This window comes from Eleginops maclovinus, chromosome 13 (genome assembly GCF_036324505.1).
Source record: "Eleginops maclovinus isolate JMC-PN-2008 ecotype Puerto Natales chromosome 13, JC_Emac_rtc_rv5, whole genome shotgun sequence".
NCBI classification, from domain to species: Eukaryota; Metazoa; Chordata; class Actinopteri; order Perciformes; family Eleginopidae; genus Eleginops; species Eleginops maclovinus.
Genome location: NC_086361.1, coordinates 16,042,559 through 16,060,038, shown reverse-complemented (window position 1 = coordinate 16,060,038; position 17,480 = coordinate 16,042,559). Strand labels below are relative to the sequence as shown.

At 40.5% G+C, this 17,480-nt stretch overlaps 2 protein-coding genes across 4 annotated transcripts; both read left to right on the top strand.

Moving 5' to 3' along the window:
• The first annotated feature begins 866 nt into the window (after positions 1-866).
• On the top strand, positions 867-8,804 carry LOC134874879 (catenin beta-1-like). Of its 3 annotated transcripts, none has more exons than XM_063899118.1 (17): positions 867-1,080; positions 2,070-2,119; positions 2,765-2,974; positions 3,078-3,328; positions 3,450-3,688; positions 4,676-4,877; positions 4,978-5,122; positions 5,249-5,352; positions 5,528-5,662; positions 5,805-6,008; positions 6,115-6,273; positions 6,371-6,490; positions 6,671-6,821; positions 6,915-7,036; positions 7,281-7,341; positions 7,573-7,768; positions 7,863-8,804. In XM_063899118.1, the coding sequence occupies exons 2-16, from the start codon at positions 2,107-2,109 to the stop codon at positions 7,761-7,763; spliced, it is 2,307 nt and encodes a 768-aa protein (XP_063755188.1). In that variant the 5' UTR covers positions 867-1,080; positions 2,070-2,106; the 3' UTR covers positions 7,764-7,768; positions 7,863-8,804. The 3 variants fall into 3 exon arrangements, with proteins under 3 accessions (XP_063755188.1, XP_063755189.1, XP_063755190.1); XM_063899119.1 differs by lacking the exon at positions 867-1,080 and adding an exon at positions 1,214-1,404; XM_063899120.1 differs by lacking the exon at positions 867-1,080 and adding an exon at positions 1,742-1,927.
• Positions 8,805-14,507: 5,703 nt separating this feature from the next.
• si:rp71-45k5.2 (uncharacterized protein LOC560783 homolog) lies at positions 14,508-17,480 on the top strand. The gene is given in 5 exon segments (XM_063898559.1): positions 14,508-14,976; positions 15,577-15,827; positions 16,254-16,349; positions 16,446-16,508; positions 16,510-17,480. Coding segments are annotated over 4 exon segments (882 nt in total). The 5' UTR covers positions 14,508-14,976; positions 15,577-15,680; the 3' UTR covers positions 17,086-17,480.

Genomic DNA, 17,480 nt, shown 5'->3' with positions numbered 1-17,480 from the left:
ACTCTTGAATGTTTTTCTTTAATATCAAGACATTTCCTTTTCATAGAGTAATTTTAAGTGTGTGTATTTAATGTTAAAAGCTGAGGTAGATGAACAATACTAGCATTTAAGAGACTCCTAAATATCAGAATATTGCTACACTGGCATGTGCATTGCAATTTGATATCAGCTACTCGTGGAAAGATTCGCCGAAAGCGGAGATAAGATCACTAATAAACACATAAAATCTTTTGGGCCATAAAAAAAAGCCTAGAGTTTTTACTTTCCACCTTAAATCAGTTCGTGACTACTTAAACTAATCAATTAGTTTCGCAGATTATGCCACCAAGAAAAACAACAATGGAGACAAGAAATCAAATGCCAATAAACCTACAGCACAGTATAATGTGAGTGTGGCCATGGCATGCTTTTTTCTTATCAATGGTGTGATGTGTTGTATGATCAGATTATGGGTTTTCTATAGAGAACTAAAATTCAATCATGACATTGTAAATCTTTGAGCTGCCTTTTAACCACTGCAGTTTTTTTATCTGCAAAACAAAATCCAGGTGCAAGTATTATAAACCTTTAATGAGAGAGAGGGTTGACAGTCACATTTGATGTTAGCAAAACTATAAGTTATTTAATACGAAAAATGAGTGCTATCGTCCTGTGACGGTTTACTCCCTCTATCACAGCAGATCATGAATCACATTCCATTCTAATGAATGCTCCTCGCCCTCACCGCCACTACACTATCACATATAATTCAAATACCCGAAGAAAATTGATGCAACAAAAAACCCGTTTGCTCTTAACATAAATAGATATCAATGTCTGCAAACGGATGTTAAATAACAGTTTATTTGGCTAAAACTTTGTTTAAAATGGCGCCCTATTTTCCCGAGTGCGGCAGAATATTTTCTTCCTCGCCATCTTGATGTTCGATCGCACAGGCGGAAGCAACATCTTCAGCTGAGCAACAGCGGGTGTGGTTCGGACTTCTACGGGTGGTTCACCTAGCAGCCCTTTTCCTATTTCCAGCCAAGAGAAAATACAACATTTTCCCCAACAGAACCACGGAGGAGCCGCTCGACTCTGGTAAAGATAGTACCTATACTGCATCTATTATAATATAATGAATTTACATCGTGGCAATGTTTGTTCACCAAAGAAAACCATCGTTGAACAGGGAGGGGGCTCCGGTGGGGTTTTCTGATTTGGCTGGCAGCACAGCAGGTTTTGTACGGTGGCGCTCGGATCTACTTTTCATACGTCCTGGCTAGCTAAGCTAATCAAACCAGAATAAAACACTGGGTTGGCTTGAAAGTCACGATTCAAATGATGAGCCGACTTGTAACGAAAACGACTTCAAATACTACTGGTTAGGTCTAAGGATCGGACTCAACAATTACGCCTTTGAAAGTGAGAACCTTAACTGTGTTTGTTTATGTTAGCTAGTTGGCTAACTAGCGAAGCAGTTAGCTACGCACGTTAGGTTGGCTGAGCGAGCTTTCAAGGTAAGCTAGCCAACCTGTTAGCTAGCAATGGTGGCTAATAAATAGCACCTCGGTCTTAAGTTATAGTCCATCAAAACATAATTAGTGCATCCTATACAGTTAGATGGGCTTATTTATTTTTTTGGTAGGTTGTTATGCTCCTTGTTGGACCCTCCACGAGAGGAGGAGTTATGGAAGTGATTACCGGGCGGAGGGGGTAGTTTCTCTCATTGGAAACCCAAGCTGCGAGGTCGGAACTTGGCCGTGGTAGGGGGAGGGGGAGAAATATGCCTTTGATGTTCTTTGCCGCTGAATGGTGAATTGTGTTCGTGCTGGCCTGGAAATACCCACCGCTTTGCTCTCTCGGCTGGAGGTGGAGGCTCGGCATTTCCCTTCCTAGCTACGTTAGCAAGGCAAACAATCGTCTGAATCACAGGGAGCTGGTACAGGTAGCGCAGAAGACAGTGGTTTTACTATTGAGACCACGTCAGAGAAACACGAAAAACATTAGAGTTGGCTTTAGCAAACAGGAACTCCAGTTTTGTGCGAGTTTTCAAATTTTTCCCTGTGTACTTTTTTCCCTTTACGCAGACTTATCTGCTGTGCGGACTGAGGGCAGGCAAGAACAATGGCTACCCAGTGTAAGTATGAACAACTTTCTTTACTTTTTAGTATAGTTTTATGTTTGAACACTGCTCTTAATGTGTGGATAGGATTTTTTTGATTTTTTTACTGTATATAGATGCATGAATTCCTATAAATCTTTGGTCACTAACGTTAAAAAAAAAACGTAAGCTAGGTGAGCACATGTATCCTGCGTTATTATAACTCGTCCTTTGTTACACCTGAGTTCCTTGTCTGGAAAAAGCGTGGTCGGGGATTGAAAAGGGAACTTGATGTTCAAACTTTTGCGTGGTCGGGATTGGAACAGTAACTTCATGTTCAAACTTTACATTCTATGCTTAGTACCTAAGGCCACCAAGCATACAGGAGCAAAAACTTTTTCTGTTTGTTTTTTTCTCTCCCTTTGCCTCAACCAGATTCAAAATGTTCGGCCCCACACTTTGTGTCCCTCTTTATTCTCATGGCAACTAAACGTCTTTAATTCCAACAGCTTATATCTGCATTTACTCAAGATTACACAGTTTTTCAATTTATAAGATCAATGAAACCTTTTCAAGAACAATTAGGTTTAGCTCAAAGCTAAATAAACTAATTAAAAGTTTTGCAAAGTTAAGATGATTCCTCTTCTAATCTGTCCTTCCCTGTGTTTCCCTTTTGTGTAGCTGATTTGATGGAGTTGGACATGGCAATGGGAGACAGCAAGGCTGCAGTGAGCCAGTGGCAGCAGCAGTCCTACCTGGATTCAGGAATTCAGTCTGGAGTAACAACCACCGCTCCATCTCTGAGTGGCAAGGGAAACCCTGATGCCGAAGAAGATGATCCAGGTCTGTACGACTGGGAGTTCAACCAGCCCTTCACTCCTGAGCCTACAGGTATACAAGAAACCTTTTTATACTGCGCAAATGGTATACATCTCTGATTTGTGAATCATTTCTATGACCGCATGAGTTAATCGGTTTATTGCATAACTTTCAGACATGGAGGGGTATGCCATGACCCGGGCCCAGCGTGTGCGTGCTGCCATGTTCCCTGAGACCTTGGAGGAGGGCATCCAGATCCCACCTACCCAGCTGGATGCTGCCCACCCCACAGCAGTGCAGCGCCTGGCGGAGCCCTCTCAGATGCTGAAGCATGCTGTGGTCAACCTCATCAATTATCAAGATGATGCGGAGCTGGCTACTCGTGCCATCCCTGAGCTAACCAAACTGCTTAATGATGAGGACCAGGTATGTGGATGAATAAGTGACACAATAAAAATGCCTGATGTATAATTAAAGTCTTTTTCACTGCAGTACACATCCCCCTCCTTTACAATGCTTTCCTAACCAAAACAAATCTATTTCCCAGGTTGTTGTGAACAAAGCGGCTGTGATGGTGCATCAGTTGTCAAAGAAGGAGGCATCGCGCCACGCCCTGATGCGCTCGCCGCAAATGGTTTCGGCCGTTGTTCGTGCTATGCAGAACACTGGCGATGTAGAGACAGCTCGCTGCTCTGCTGGCACCTTACACAACCTTTCCCACCATCGTGAGGGGCTCCTTGCAATTTTCAAGTCTGGTGGCATTCCTGCTCTTGTTAAGATGCTTGGGTAAGAAATTGTAGTGCTGTACAACTCTGAATATAGCCTAATGGCTCTAATGCTAGCAACAATAATGCACAAAACAGTTTTGAGTGGTTTGTGTTAGGTTTTTCTGCCTAAAAGAGTAGCTAGCGATTGGATTTCCTTGCTGCTCAAATTGTTTTTGTACAATACTGGACTTTATCAATGATGTGTTGATTGTTGGCAGTCTTTAAACTTTTTACAACCTATTGACCCTGTCCCTTTGGCCACTAATTGGCAAGGCAGGCTCGTTTTAGACTTGAATATATGCAGCAGACTGATAAACTTAAATTAGTGAATTTTGTGTCTCAAACACCCCTTAGCTGGCCCCTTTCTTTTCTCTAACTCATCTATTTGTAAATGCTGGACACGCGTGCTGCAACACCTATAAGTCAACTGCAAATAAACACAGACTTTCCCCGTCATCCTGGTTGCACACTACATCAAAACTTGTAGGTAGTCTCCCTTCTTTACTTTACTCTTTGTAAATGCCCTTTGTTCTACCTCAACGAAAGGCCAAACACACAGTCACAACTGGCTAGCTATTCAGCTGGCTGGCAAGTTGCAACCTGTTGGATGTCCCGTGTGTCTTTGAATTTGCAGCTGGAATCATATTACCACCGCAAACGCTGGATGAAAGACTAGTTTGAGAGTAGATGATGAGCTACCTGACTATACAAGACAACAAAAAGGGTTATCACGAAATAGATTTGAATCCTGTTCCAAAAAATATGTTCAGTATTTTAATTGTTCCTTAAATGTTGTATAACTACATTTTGTTTTTGCCAGGTTGCCAATAGATGAAAGTTCTACAGAGCAAAATAGATTTTACTTTAAGCTAACCTATTCCAATAGGCTATGTCCATCACTTGTGATATCTTTAAAAAATAGTGTGAAAACTATGTGTATTTTACGTTTGCAACACTGGAGTTGCACTGTTGCCTAACTACGCTTTTTGTTTTAAAATGTTTCCAGCTCGCCCGTGGATAGTGTGTTGTTCTACGCCATCACCACTCTCCACAACCTGTTGTTGCACCAGGAAGGAGCAAAGATGGCAGTGCGTCTTGCTGGAGGACTGCAGAAGATGGTGGCCCTGTTGTCTAACACCAACGTCAAGTTCCTGGCAATCACTACTGACTGCCTGCAGATCCTTGCATACGGCAACCAGGAAAGCAAGGTATTGAGAGATTAATTCTAGAAGCCCTTGATGTGTCTCCTGATGCCACTTGGCTGGCAGTAGGTTGTAGCATTACTAAGCATGAACCTTTCTTTTTTAGCTGATCATTCTGGCCAGTGGTGGTCCCCAGGCTCTGGTTAACATCATGAGGACCTTCACATACGAGAAACTGCTGTGGACCACAAGCAGAGTGCTCAAGGTGCTCTCTGTTTGCTCCAGCAACAAGCCTGCCATCGTTGAGGCTGGTATGTACAAAAATGAAATGTCAAAATATGTTAATATGCTGCTGTGTGTTTGGTTAGCTTCTAAAGGGAAATCTTCTGATGTAATGAATGTATTGGTTATACTGTGGCTTGTGTGTGTGTTTGTAGGAGGCATGCAGGCCTTGGGACTTCACCTGACAGACCCCAGCCAGCGTCTGGTCCAGAACTGCCTCTGGACTCTGAGGAATCTGTCGGATGCTGCCACTAAACAGGTACATCACACTCTCAATAATCACTAATGCCATGTTCTATTGAGTCCCCAGGTTCTATTCTAAAAATGAACTGTGAGCAGTCTGGTAAATGTTCAAAACAGACTGCTGACCTATTTAGGATGTTTCCATTCCCCTCATCATTTGTTTGTTGTTGACTGTTCCCTTGCTCTCTCAGGAGGGAATGGAGGGTCTCCTGGGGACCCTGGTCCAGCTGCTGGGCAGTGATGACATCAATGTAGTGACATGTGCCGCTGGCATTCTCTCCAACCTGACATGCAACAACTATAGTAACAAACTCATGGTCTGCCAGGTATGTAATGTACAGACAAGCTTTGAGCCCAACTATGTATCCCTCTGGAATTTAGATTGTGTTTCCGAGTTTAATTTCTCTGTGCAGTCTTATTTTTGTAATGATGCAATGTGATGTCGCCCGCTGATTGATCTCATGTCAGGTTGGAGGTATTGAGGCTCTGGTGCGAACAGTGCTTAGGGCTGGCGACAGAGAGGACATCACAGAGCCCGCAGTCTGTGCCCTGCGTCACCTGACCTCTCGCCACCAGGATGCTGAGATGGCCCAGAATGCTGTGCGCCTGCATTACGGCCTGCCTGTGGTGGTCAAACTCCTGCACCCTCCTTCCCACTGGCCACTTATCAAGGTCACTAGCCATCTTGTTATCTCTGCTCATTTTTCATACTTTCAGATCAAACTTGCACACTAGGACATCAATTAACTAAAATGTCTTAAATGTCCCCCCTCTTCAGGCCACAGTTGGTCTGATCCGCAACCTGGCTCTTTGCCCAGCCAACCACAGTGCTCTGAGGGAGCAGGGTGCCATCCCCCGATTGGTCCAACTGCTGGTCAGGGCTCACCAGGACACCCAGAGGCGCACAAGCATGGGAGGAAACCAGCAGCAGTTTGTGGTATGTTACCAAGCCAACAATTCTGAAGACTTTCTGAAATTGAAATCTATAGTTGTGTATTTAATGTGCCTCTCCCCCCCCACTCAAACAAATATAGGAGGGTGTGCGTATGGAGGAAATAGTGGAAGGATGCACAGGTGCTCTGCACATCCTGGCCCGGGATGTCCACAACAGAATTGTCATCAGAGGGCTCAACACCATTCCACTCTTTGTCCAGGTGAAACTTCAACCCCTGATCTCACAATAGCCGTCACTGACTGTCCCATAGCCATGTACATGTCTTTGTTTAGAATAGGCAATCAGTTAATGGACAACTTTGGTTCTGTGATCCCTCTCTGTCAACGCTCCTTTCTTTATCAAACCTCTTATCCTTCTATGTGTTCTTCCCCGTCTCCAGCTGCTATACTCTCCAGTGGAGAACATCCAGCGCGTGGCAGCAGGTGTGCTGTGTGAACTGGCTCAGGATAAGGAAGCTGCTGAGGCCATTGAGGCTGAAGGAGCCACTGCCCCCCTCACTGAGCTGCTGCACTCCCGTAATGAGGGCGTTGGTGAGTAAACAAGCTGCGCTCACATTTCTGAAGGTGTGAACTTGTGTATCTTCGGGGTAATTGACTTGTGTTGCCGTGCTTTGCCTCCTGTAGCTACCTATGCTGCAGCCGTCCTTTTCCGCATGTCTGAGGACAAGCCCCAGGACTACAAGAAGCGCCTGTCAGTGGAGCTGACCAGCTCTTTGTTCAGAACTGAGCCCATGGCCTGGAACGAGGTACAGTAATGCGAACAGATCAATTAATAATCAAACGAACCAGTTCAGATACAACACGGACTTCTTACCAGGTTTGAGTGTCTAACACCGCCTTAATGCTATTTAAACTAAACAATGTTTGACTTGTCGGTTACATACTGTATATAATTAGTAATGCACTATAGTATTGGAACAAAAGCATCCATTTTGTTCTGTAGGCTGGCTTGTGTCTGGCTTTACTAATCACTGTTTTGCCATTTTATAGACTGGAGACCTGGGACTGGACATGGGAGCTCAGGGAGACCCTCTGGCTTATCGGCAGGATGGTGAGCGCTTGTGTTATCTCTAATGAAATCCCCACTCGGTTACTCGCGTCTTGTTTCATCATGCTTTGCTTTATGTAATTTGCCTTTTTTTAAGCATCTAATTTGTTGTATCGAATAGGGTTGAAGAAAATGAAGATATACTTATGCATATTTTATTTCGGAATAAAACATTTAGTGTGATTGAAACCTTTTGCACATTTACAAAACTAAATTATGTTGTGGTTTCCCCAGATGGAGCCTACCGGGCCTACCCATCAGCCTACGGCCAGGACTCCCTTCTGGACCCCATGATGGAAGGTCCTGACTACCACACTGACACTCTGCCCGACCTGGGCCACCACACTGATCCTCTGCCAGACCTCGGCCACTCCCAAGACCTGATGGACAGCAACCAGCTGGCCTGGTTTGACACAGACCTGTAGGATTGGTAAGCCAGACCAGTAACTTGCAAAATCCAACTATAAGAAATATTGATCTCAAAAGCAACAAACTGAAAATGTGGTGCTGTGCTCTTTTTGCAGTTGTGTGCTGATAGAACCTGCATTGTCTGAAGCAGCATTATGATTGGCCTGTAGAGTTGTTGAAGGTAAAGAGAAGAGTAAGAGGTCTTGGAAAGTGCCTGACACAAACAAAAAACAAAGAAGATGGTTGCCATGGGAGTGTTTAAGCAAGTTGATGTGGGGGAAATGAATTGGTTAAAGTATCAGAGATGTGGAATCACATAATGGAGGTCTTGGAGCAGGTTACCTATATGGATGAGTGCACATGAGGTGGATCTTAAAGTTTGAAACACATATGTTTAGCCTTGCCTGTATTCTTATCAGTTCTTGTTTCTATTTTTCTTATTCTATTTTTTTATTTGTTTTTGTATTACTCATTCTCTGTTATGGTACTGACCCAGCTTGCCTTCGCACTAGCCATCTTCATTTTCTCTTCAATGCTAATCATTTGTAATTTTCTTTTTTTTTTTTTAAACGTATATTACATGTAGTGTTAAGTTATAGTGATGTTATACAATGTTCCTTTGGTTTATGGCCGAATGTGTAGAACACTAATAATCAGTTGAATTGTACCCTGACTTAAAGTGTAACATTGTGTAGTTTTTTTTTATAATCTCAAAAATGGAGAGTTATGCATTCTTAATATGTGCTTGTTTAAGCATAAAATATTTCAGTGTCACAAATGTTCTAAAGAGGGAGATGGGTAAAATTGAGGGTGGGTTGGGGATAATTCTAGAGACAAGTGTTTTATAAACAGTATCACTGGTAGGTTAACAACTATTTTGTATGCTATCATTGGATGTCTGATAGAAAGTCTTTAATGCTATCGTTGGTGGTCTAATAAAACCCAGTTTTATGTGCTATCAAGGGTAGCTAGGTTGATGAACCAGTTGTAGTCCTGCTGTGCTTATTTTGGAGACGAGGTTGTGACACGGCTGAACAATAAAATGGCATTTTATTTCATATAGTCTCTGTCCCGTGTCTTCTGTCCTTCCATGTGATGTTGTGACTGTTTACTCTTCTAATACTCCCCGCGTTTGTTTTCGAGCTTCGGCGTAACAAGTGTTCATCCATGGATGCCTCTTACATGGACGATTATCTCTGCATTTAAACAAAGACGCTAGTTGTGCTATCTGGTGAAAGTCGCAATACAGATGAGTTTCAAATGAGAGAAAAGGTGCCCAAGGCATAGAAAATGTAAAATGCTTTGTTAAATGTTTGCATGAAGAACTGTTATTGTGGACTGCCGTATTTACAGAGCTAGAACACCCAATTATTAGTTTGGGTTTTCATATAAAAACAAGCAGCTTATGTCATGTGTAAGGTAGCAAGTTTAGCTTATTCTGAAGTCTTTTAGAGATTAAATATGTTGACGAAAATATAATTAACAGGATAGTTCAACAGCATTTTAAACAAAACATAAATACAATACGATCCGGTGCTTCCATTGTGCCGATTGCCAGGCTCTTGAAAATACAAAGCTGGAAAGTTGTCAAATTAGCTGAAGAACTGCACCCTGTATTTCAAAGTATAATGGGCTGAAGGGCAATCTTATTCCTATCCGTTAAAGACTTTGGTAACACTTTACTTGAATGGGTGTTCATAAGACTGACATAACATTGTCATAACCATGACACCTGTCTTAAACATTAATGAATACTTATGACAGTTGTCGTCAAGTGTAATTCGGTAAAACATCCATGTATGACGGTGTAATGTCGCTCTAACATATCAAGCTAAACGTTTTTCTTAAGTTTGACAGTTAGGTCTGCTATGACATGTTTATGACAGGTTTGTTGTCTTGGTTTATGTCAAGTTGTCATAACAAGACATCTCAAACAATGTCACCTTTGCATCAAAAGTGACATAACTTACTGCATGACACTTAACGACACCTGTCATAAGTATTCATTTATGACATTGTCATGTTAGTCTTATGAACACCCATTCAAGTAAAGTGTTACCAAGACTTTTATGACTATCTTTTCCCCATCATTGCATCTTCAGTCATCATGACTAATCGGTTTTAGGTGTGGCCAATATTTGTTGAAATGAACTAAATCTGAACTAAAAACAAATGAGAATATTTAAGAATGTGTTCAATCCAAATAGGTACTTATTTCACAATGAACCTCCAGGTCTATATGAAAATGTCTGTGCCACGTTCTAACGAATTGTTTCAGAGGAAAATAAAAACATATTTAAAGTAGCAAAACCATGTCCCTCCACGAAGAAAGCACAAGAGAGACAACAGTTGTCATAAATGAGGTGATAACCACTGGAATGTGGGTGACTAAAAAAGAACAATGACGCTTTGAAGTGAAAAGCATTTGAAAACATGTCAGTGATTTTCACTTCATCTGAGAACCGCTGTCTTATTCAATATGAAAAACCAGACAGCAGGAGCCGCTCTCTGACTCAGAAACATGTATGAAATCCTGTGGTGACGATTCATTACAACAAATCTTTCTAAGCTCTGTACTTGAGCGGATAAGTGTAATTGTTTCCTTTATAGGCTACTAACAGCTGTCACACTGCTTTAGGTACCCAATTATTTTCCTTTATAAGTGCATGGTGGCTCACGGTTAGAAAAGCAGTAGAATGATCAACCAAAAGCTTCAATTGTTTTTATTATAAAACAGAGCAGAACGTATTTATGTACCCAACATATTTGTTTACAGTTAAAAATTGGAGAGCATCATGGGTAAAAGTGGGTACAGAGTAAGTGATGTAACTGATGTGAGGGCTGGAGAAACAAGGAGCAACTCTGGCTCTTCTGTACACAGGGAATGAGGACTCAGTGCACACATGCATCCTGATAGGTTTAGCTGCTCCATTAGCAGCGAGTCCACAGTGTGTGCTGCCCCCTGTTGAGCTGATGGGGGAACTACCAGCTGAAGCCTGAAGGAGGAGAGGCTCCTCAGAGTCCCAGCTGAAGCTCTTCTTTCTCAAAACTCTGTGTATGGAGTGACGCTGCTGATCCCCTTTGACCGGCACACTGCACAGAGAGAAGCTTTGGAGGCCCGAGCAGAAGGACTGTCTCTCTTCAGGAGGGATTCAATGGAGAAAGGACTGCTGAACTTCACCTCACATCTGATCTGAACAGCTCCGCAGGCTGCAGGCTCAGGAGAGTGGACAGCTGAGCAGTTCCTCGGTGGTCTGCTGATGTTCTCTCATTCCACTTTGGAGGCCAACTCTGGGAAGAGCTGCAGGATTCCTTTGAAGTGACGATGCGCCATCTTTGCTGTAATCTGATTGGAGTCCAGTTTCCAGTGGTTCCTCTTTATGACATTTTGGGTAACTGGAATCTGAAAAAAATACGCAAACAGTTGTTATAGACAGAGGGTAAGTTGTTTATTAAGGAACATTTCCATGTTCCATGATCCAACATCAGAAGTTTGTAAATGAAAACTTACTCTGACAAAACATTTGTTGTTGGATAAACAAACTCTGATGCTGTTCTCAACAGTCACTATGTCATCAGGGATTAATGGTACCAGTCTCTCAACCAACTACAAAACAAGCAAAACATGTTTCACATGGCATATATTTTTTTTAAAGAAAGCCACTTTTCAATGTGTTGACCCTTTGTTACCCGGGTGAAAGTGAGCATCTTGCCAGGAGCATAATGCAGAATGACAGCGATTCTGGCCAGGTAGGCGGTGCTCCTCTTGAACACACCTCGCTGAGAGCAGCTGGCAGGTCTAAGGAGCGCTTCAAACTTTGCAGTCCTGTTCTTCATTTTTTTTTTAAGACGAGTTGGGTTCCAAGAAAAAGAGTTACAGTATGTGAGAAATCCAGAGGAGTGAGAACCACAAGGTGATGTTTTCAAGACCTCTCTGAGAGCAGATGTGGCCCAGAGGTGGCCAGCTCTGCATATAAGTCCTGCAGGGTGTTAATGAGAACCTTTGGAAGGGTAGATGAGCCATTAATGTAGGAGAAGGTGCCACTAAACACACATAAGTGTTTCAGTGTGTATACTTTGTCTTGAAGATTAAGAGAAAACATGTAATAGGTTGAAAAGGAGTCATTTGCTGATATTCAAACATACGTCACATCAAGGGTTTGATTTATTTTGAATAAGTTGATAGCAGTGTCAGTCAGCCAGGATTTTATGCACCATGTGTTTGGCAGTTGCTAAATCATTGTTTAAAAAAGGTTATGATAATAAACTATACCTGAAACCAATATGAAAATCTGCAGAGCATTTTTTTAAATGTAAAAGCAAAGATTAAACAGCAGATGTAATTGTCATTCCTGAACTGTTCTCCCCTCATTTATTCTGTATGTTACTGTATTTATATATAATATACTTTTGAGATATTTCTCCTGGCCCTAACAAAAACAACAACAGTATTTTCAAACTTACACACTTACTGAAACTAAACAAAACACACACTTGACTAAACTTAAGCTAAACGAAATGTAAACGGTAAAGCTCAATCAACATGAAGACCAATTAAAATATATATATATACATTCTATACAGGTACATTTTCAAGTTGCTTTTATTTTACCAAGAATTAAACCTCTCTGTCTAAGAATTGATCCAGAAAGCATTTAAATATATTGGAGGGAAGCTCAATGATTATTATTATTTAAGGAGGATTAAAAAAAAGACTCCGTTTCAGTATCCACACAGTGTGTCATTATTGTTAGAAAAGTAAAGCTGGATTTGGGCCCTGACAACATGTTGGGCATTCTTTACTCTCTACTTATACAGTCTAATATTACTCTTTTATACAAACAAGGAACGACTTAGTAGATGAAACTACTTTGTCCTCTCAAACAAGTAGACCACTCCCAGACGAGTGAAATAATAAGCATTGGAATGTAACAGTTGAAATGGCTGCATTCACCAAACACAATGGTATTTAGGGTGTACGTCTGTGCTCACTTTCCAGTGATTTACACCTCATCAGAGATTCATTCACATTCAGTTCACCTGGGAGAATAGCAGACAGGAGTATTTCACTTACACACAGTAAACACACTTTAAAGCCACTGTTTGAGGTTTTGGTATATATGGGAGAATGGTGTTCATTTAGTTTTTAAACTTATAGTAATGTGCCCACTTGTAATAATTCCAATTCTTGCTCACCAAATGTAAACAAATATCCTGTTAGCTGTAATTTAGCCCTTCAGTTGTGTTTTATTTGTCAGATAGTTTACATATCTTTCTATTATTGTTTATTTCCTACTCTTTTTTTATTTCCAATAATGTGCAATACTTTGTTTTACATGCTGCTGCAATGAAAACATTTCCCAATTTGGGCTCAATTAAGTATATCTTATCTTAATTTGAAAGAGACTTTAATGAATAAAATGTAATCTACTTCTATGTTTAATTAAATTAAACATACATTATTTTTTTACTAACATGTGATAATGATTTGTACTTGTTCAAATGTATCTTGCCTGAATTCATAACCACAGAGTTGTTATTCTAGAAAGAACATGTCCACCTTTTTATTAACATGTGAATAACTAATAGCTAATATAATGAATACACTTCTTTTTGTTTCTTAAGGAGTTACCTTTATTTGTATGAATAGGGCTACACCTAAGCCAACACACCTTATTCTTTTTATACGACTGTAAACAATGATGTCTTCTGCACGCCTATTATTTTTGTTTTCCGCCCCACCTCCACCCATGTTGTCTCTCGGTAATATTTCACTGGCTTCTCTGAACACCCCATGGCTACCATTCTCAGAATTCAGCCACTGTTGATACGTTTCATATTGTATGAGAACTATTTGCATCTAAGTTAAGGGTACGACTGTACAAATAGCTTTTTGGTGACTGCAGTTGCGATATGTTTCATAATATTGGACAGATTGATAATTTCCCCATTTTTTTCTCATTGTCATTAAAAGATATTCAAAAGCTCATGGTGTGATTTCAAAAAAAACATTTTTACTCCATGACAGTTATTTGTACCTTTGCTTTCTTTGCAGATTTCGGATCTTTAGATTTTAGTTACACTTGGAGTAAATCCACAATCTACCCTGCAGTATACAAAGTAATTAGAATTAGGTAAATAAAGCCAACACTTTAATGCATCAACAATCATAATCCAAACACACAATCAATATTATTCAGAAATTGACCAATTTGCATAATTACTTATTTTATTTTTGGTACTTTAAGTATAATTTGATGCCAATAGAGTATTCCTACACTCTAGCACTTCTATTTTTACTCAAGTACAAGATCTGAGTACTACTCCCACCTCTGCTACCAAACAACTAGCTTTTGTTAAGTCTGTAAAATATGACTTATAGGCCTGGATATATATAGCACCACAATAATACATTGAAAATGTTATTTTAACACATATTTAGCTTTAAGAAATATTGTCATTTGTGCTATTTAAATATTGTACAAGTCCAGAGGGCAATTTCCATGAATTATACAATCCTAGTTGAGGGTGTGGTCTTGAGTGACATGGGTAGTGACACAGGTGACTAATAATTACTAAGGTTATAGTGGCATTTTAATTTTATACTTGACAACTTTTCCAAGTACGACTTTTAAATCTGAACTGACTCTTCAGTTTTAGTTACACATCTATCTTAACCTTGTACTGGTAACAGATCCCGAAGCAGCAGGGCAACACAGATTCAATCACACAAAACTGAAATCAGCTGCTTAATTGTTTGGTCAACTGCAGGAGTCAACTTCAAAACTTGTTTTTGAAAGCATTCAGCCCAGCTAATGTTTTTATAAATGTGAATGGGGATCACTGATGTAAATTACCTTCGTCATTATGTCAGACAAAGAATATAGGCTTGACTTGAAAGGAGTGATGAGGGATGTGCAAACTGCAAGAATGTGATGAGATTGCTCATTGGAATGTGACTGTTACATATCTGTATATTGTGTTATGCTTTTCCACAGAAGCTATTGAGAGGCTCGTAGAAACATCTTCATGGCGTCTCTGAGAACAACATAAGAAACAAGGTTGGACAAATTATAGGATGGAGCCTTGTAGTTTGAGTTAATGTCATAATTACTGAACTTTTAATAGCCACAGTAGCCTATCACAGACTAAAGGAGGAACACACACCTGCAGATAGTTTGGGAATCAGCTGAAGTGAGTGCGCTGCTCCTCTGAGGACAAAACTTCACTGTGAGTATACTGACAATTCACCAACAAAAACATTGATTTACTGTGATTTCACTTTAGATTAGTTAAATGTTAACTGTTGAAATATATCCCATTACTTTGAAGGTTTTATTTTAATCATTAAAAAAAAAGAAAAAGATATGTTTGTTTAATTTTAATCAGCCACAGCTTAAAAACACATCTGTTATATTATTGTGGAGCAGCCTAGTTTGTTGATATATTGTGGCCTGGGTTGTGCTTCTGTTTAAACTGCTTTAGCCAAAAGTTTCATTCAATATAATGCATTTAAATGTATATGATGTGATACTTTTTGAATGAAGCTTTTAAACGTATCATATAGTGTTCTCATACATTTGTGTATTCTATTTGGATAGTTTGACTTGTATAACCTTAAAGTTCAATAAAGTCTGAAAATGTAACTGTCCATGAACAAAGAGGCAAATCAGACTCTCAGGACCTCCATATAGACATGCTGATGATCTTTTGGAAATGGACTACTTCTGAAAGCACTGGCTCCACCTCAGCCTTAATGGCTCATCTACTCTTCAAAAGGTTCTCATTAATCTGCAATGCACACCCTCTAATGTCCTATTGTCCCAGCAGGACTTATATCCAGAGCTGACCACCTCCCATCCACAACTGCTCTCAGTGAGGCTGTGAAAACACCACTTTGTGTTCCTGACTCCTCTGATTCTCCAACAAACAAGATGCAGAACAGGACTGAGAAGTTTGGCGCTCTTGTAAGTCCAGCCATCAACTCTCCGCGAGTTGTGTTCAGGAAGAGCACCACCTACCTGGCCAAGATCGCTGTCATCCTACAGGACGCTCCTGGCAAGATGCTCACTTTTACTCAGGTAAGAAAGGGTCGACACATTTGCAATGACTTTCTTTTAAAAAGGGCCATGTTTGTTAATAAACAGTATTTAATTTCAATGTACAGTATTTAATGTCACACACTGTCCTCGTTTATGTTATTCTACATGTATATAGACTCCTGCATTACCTTGGTCACTTACAACATTCTCAGCAACATTTATGTTATTGTATTTGTTGTTTTATTTACATGAATATAGTTAACTTCATCTGGATTACTTGCTCATTGGTCATGCAACATATTCTTGTTCTCCTGTTTCTTCTTGCGCTTTATTTAACATTTTAATGTCTGAGATGTTCATTGCCATGTCTACACTGTGGCTACTGGGCATATGACAATAAATCCATTGAATGTGAAACGCATGTTTTGATTCTGAAAAACTTAAATCCAACTTGTTTTTTTCTAGTTGATGGAGAAACTTGCACCATTAATCTCTGACGACAAAAGGTCTGTTGAGAACAACATCAGAGTTTGTTTATCAACAAACAAATGTTTTGTGAAGGTATGTTTTCATTTGAGAACTTTTCACATTTCAAATAAACACACTTTATTATTTTATGTTACAATTAACACCTATATATTGTTTGTTTTTTTCCAGATTCCAGTTGTCCCAGATGCTCTGGATAGTAAGAGGAACTACTGGAAACTGGACTCCAGATCAGATCACAGCAAAGATGGCACGTCGTCACTTCAAAGGGATCCTGCAGCTCTTCCCAGAGTTGGCCTCCAAAGTGGAATCAGAGAACACCAGCAGACCACCGAGGAACTGCTCAGCTGTCCACTCTCCTGAACCTGCAGCCTGCGGAGCTGTTCAGATCAGATGTGAGGTGAAGTTCAGCAGTCCTTTCTCCATTGAATCCCTCCTGAAGAGAGACAGTCCTTCTGCTCGGGCCTCCAAAGCTTCTCCTCGGTCCAGTGTGCTGGTCAAAGGGGATCAGCAGCGTCACTCCATACACAGAGTTTTGAGAAAGAAGAGCTTCAGCTGGGACTCTGAGGAGCCTCTCCTCGTTCGGGCTTCAGCTGGTAGTTCTCCCATCAGCTCAACAGGGGGCAGCACACACTGTGGACTCGCTGCTAATGGAGCTGTTAAACCCATCAGGATGCATGTGTGCACTGAGTCCTCATTCCCTGTGTACACAAGAGCCAGAGCTTCTCCTTATTTCTCCAGCCCTCACAGCGGTTACATCACTTACTCTGTACCCACTTTTACCCATGATGCTCTCCGTTTCCGTTTGTAACATTTTTTTCCTAATCCTGAATTGCACTTTTTCTATGTTATTCGTTTTTGAGTGGACCATACACTTCAGAGAGACTTTTATTTAAAATCAGACACACACTTTCAAATCACATCAGGACTGATAATGGTCTTGTGTGTGTCTCACTGTGTCCATTTTCTTTTATTTGTGGCTGTATTTCATTGACTCATGGTTAAAAGCTCCTGGGGCCTTGCTTGATTATTCGAGTGGGAAATGGTAAATGGGATATTTTATGAATTTTTACATTATATTTTTTGAGGTCAGCATCTGACCTCAAGGGGGCAGTATGATGTTTCAAAGTATACCTCGCTTGTGGTACACAAATGTCAACACACCCTTGTATAAAACTCTGAACAATTAAAGGTGTTTGTTTACTA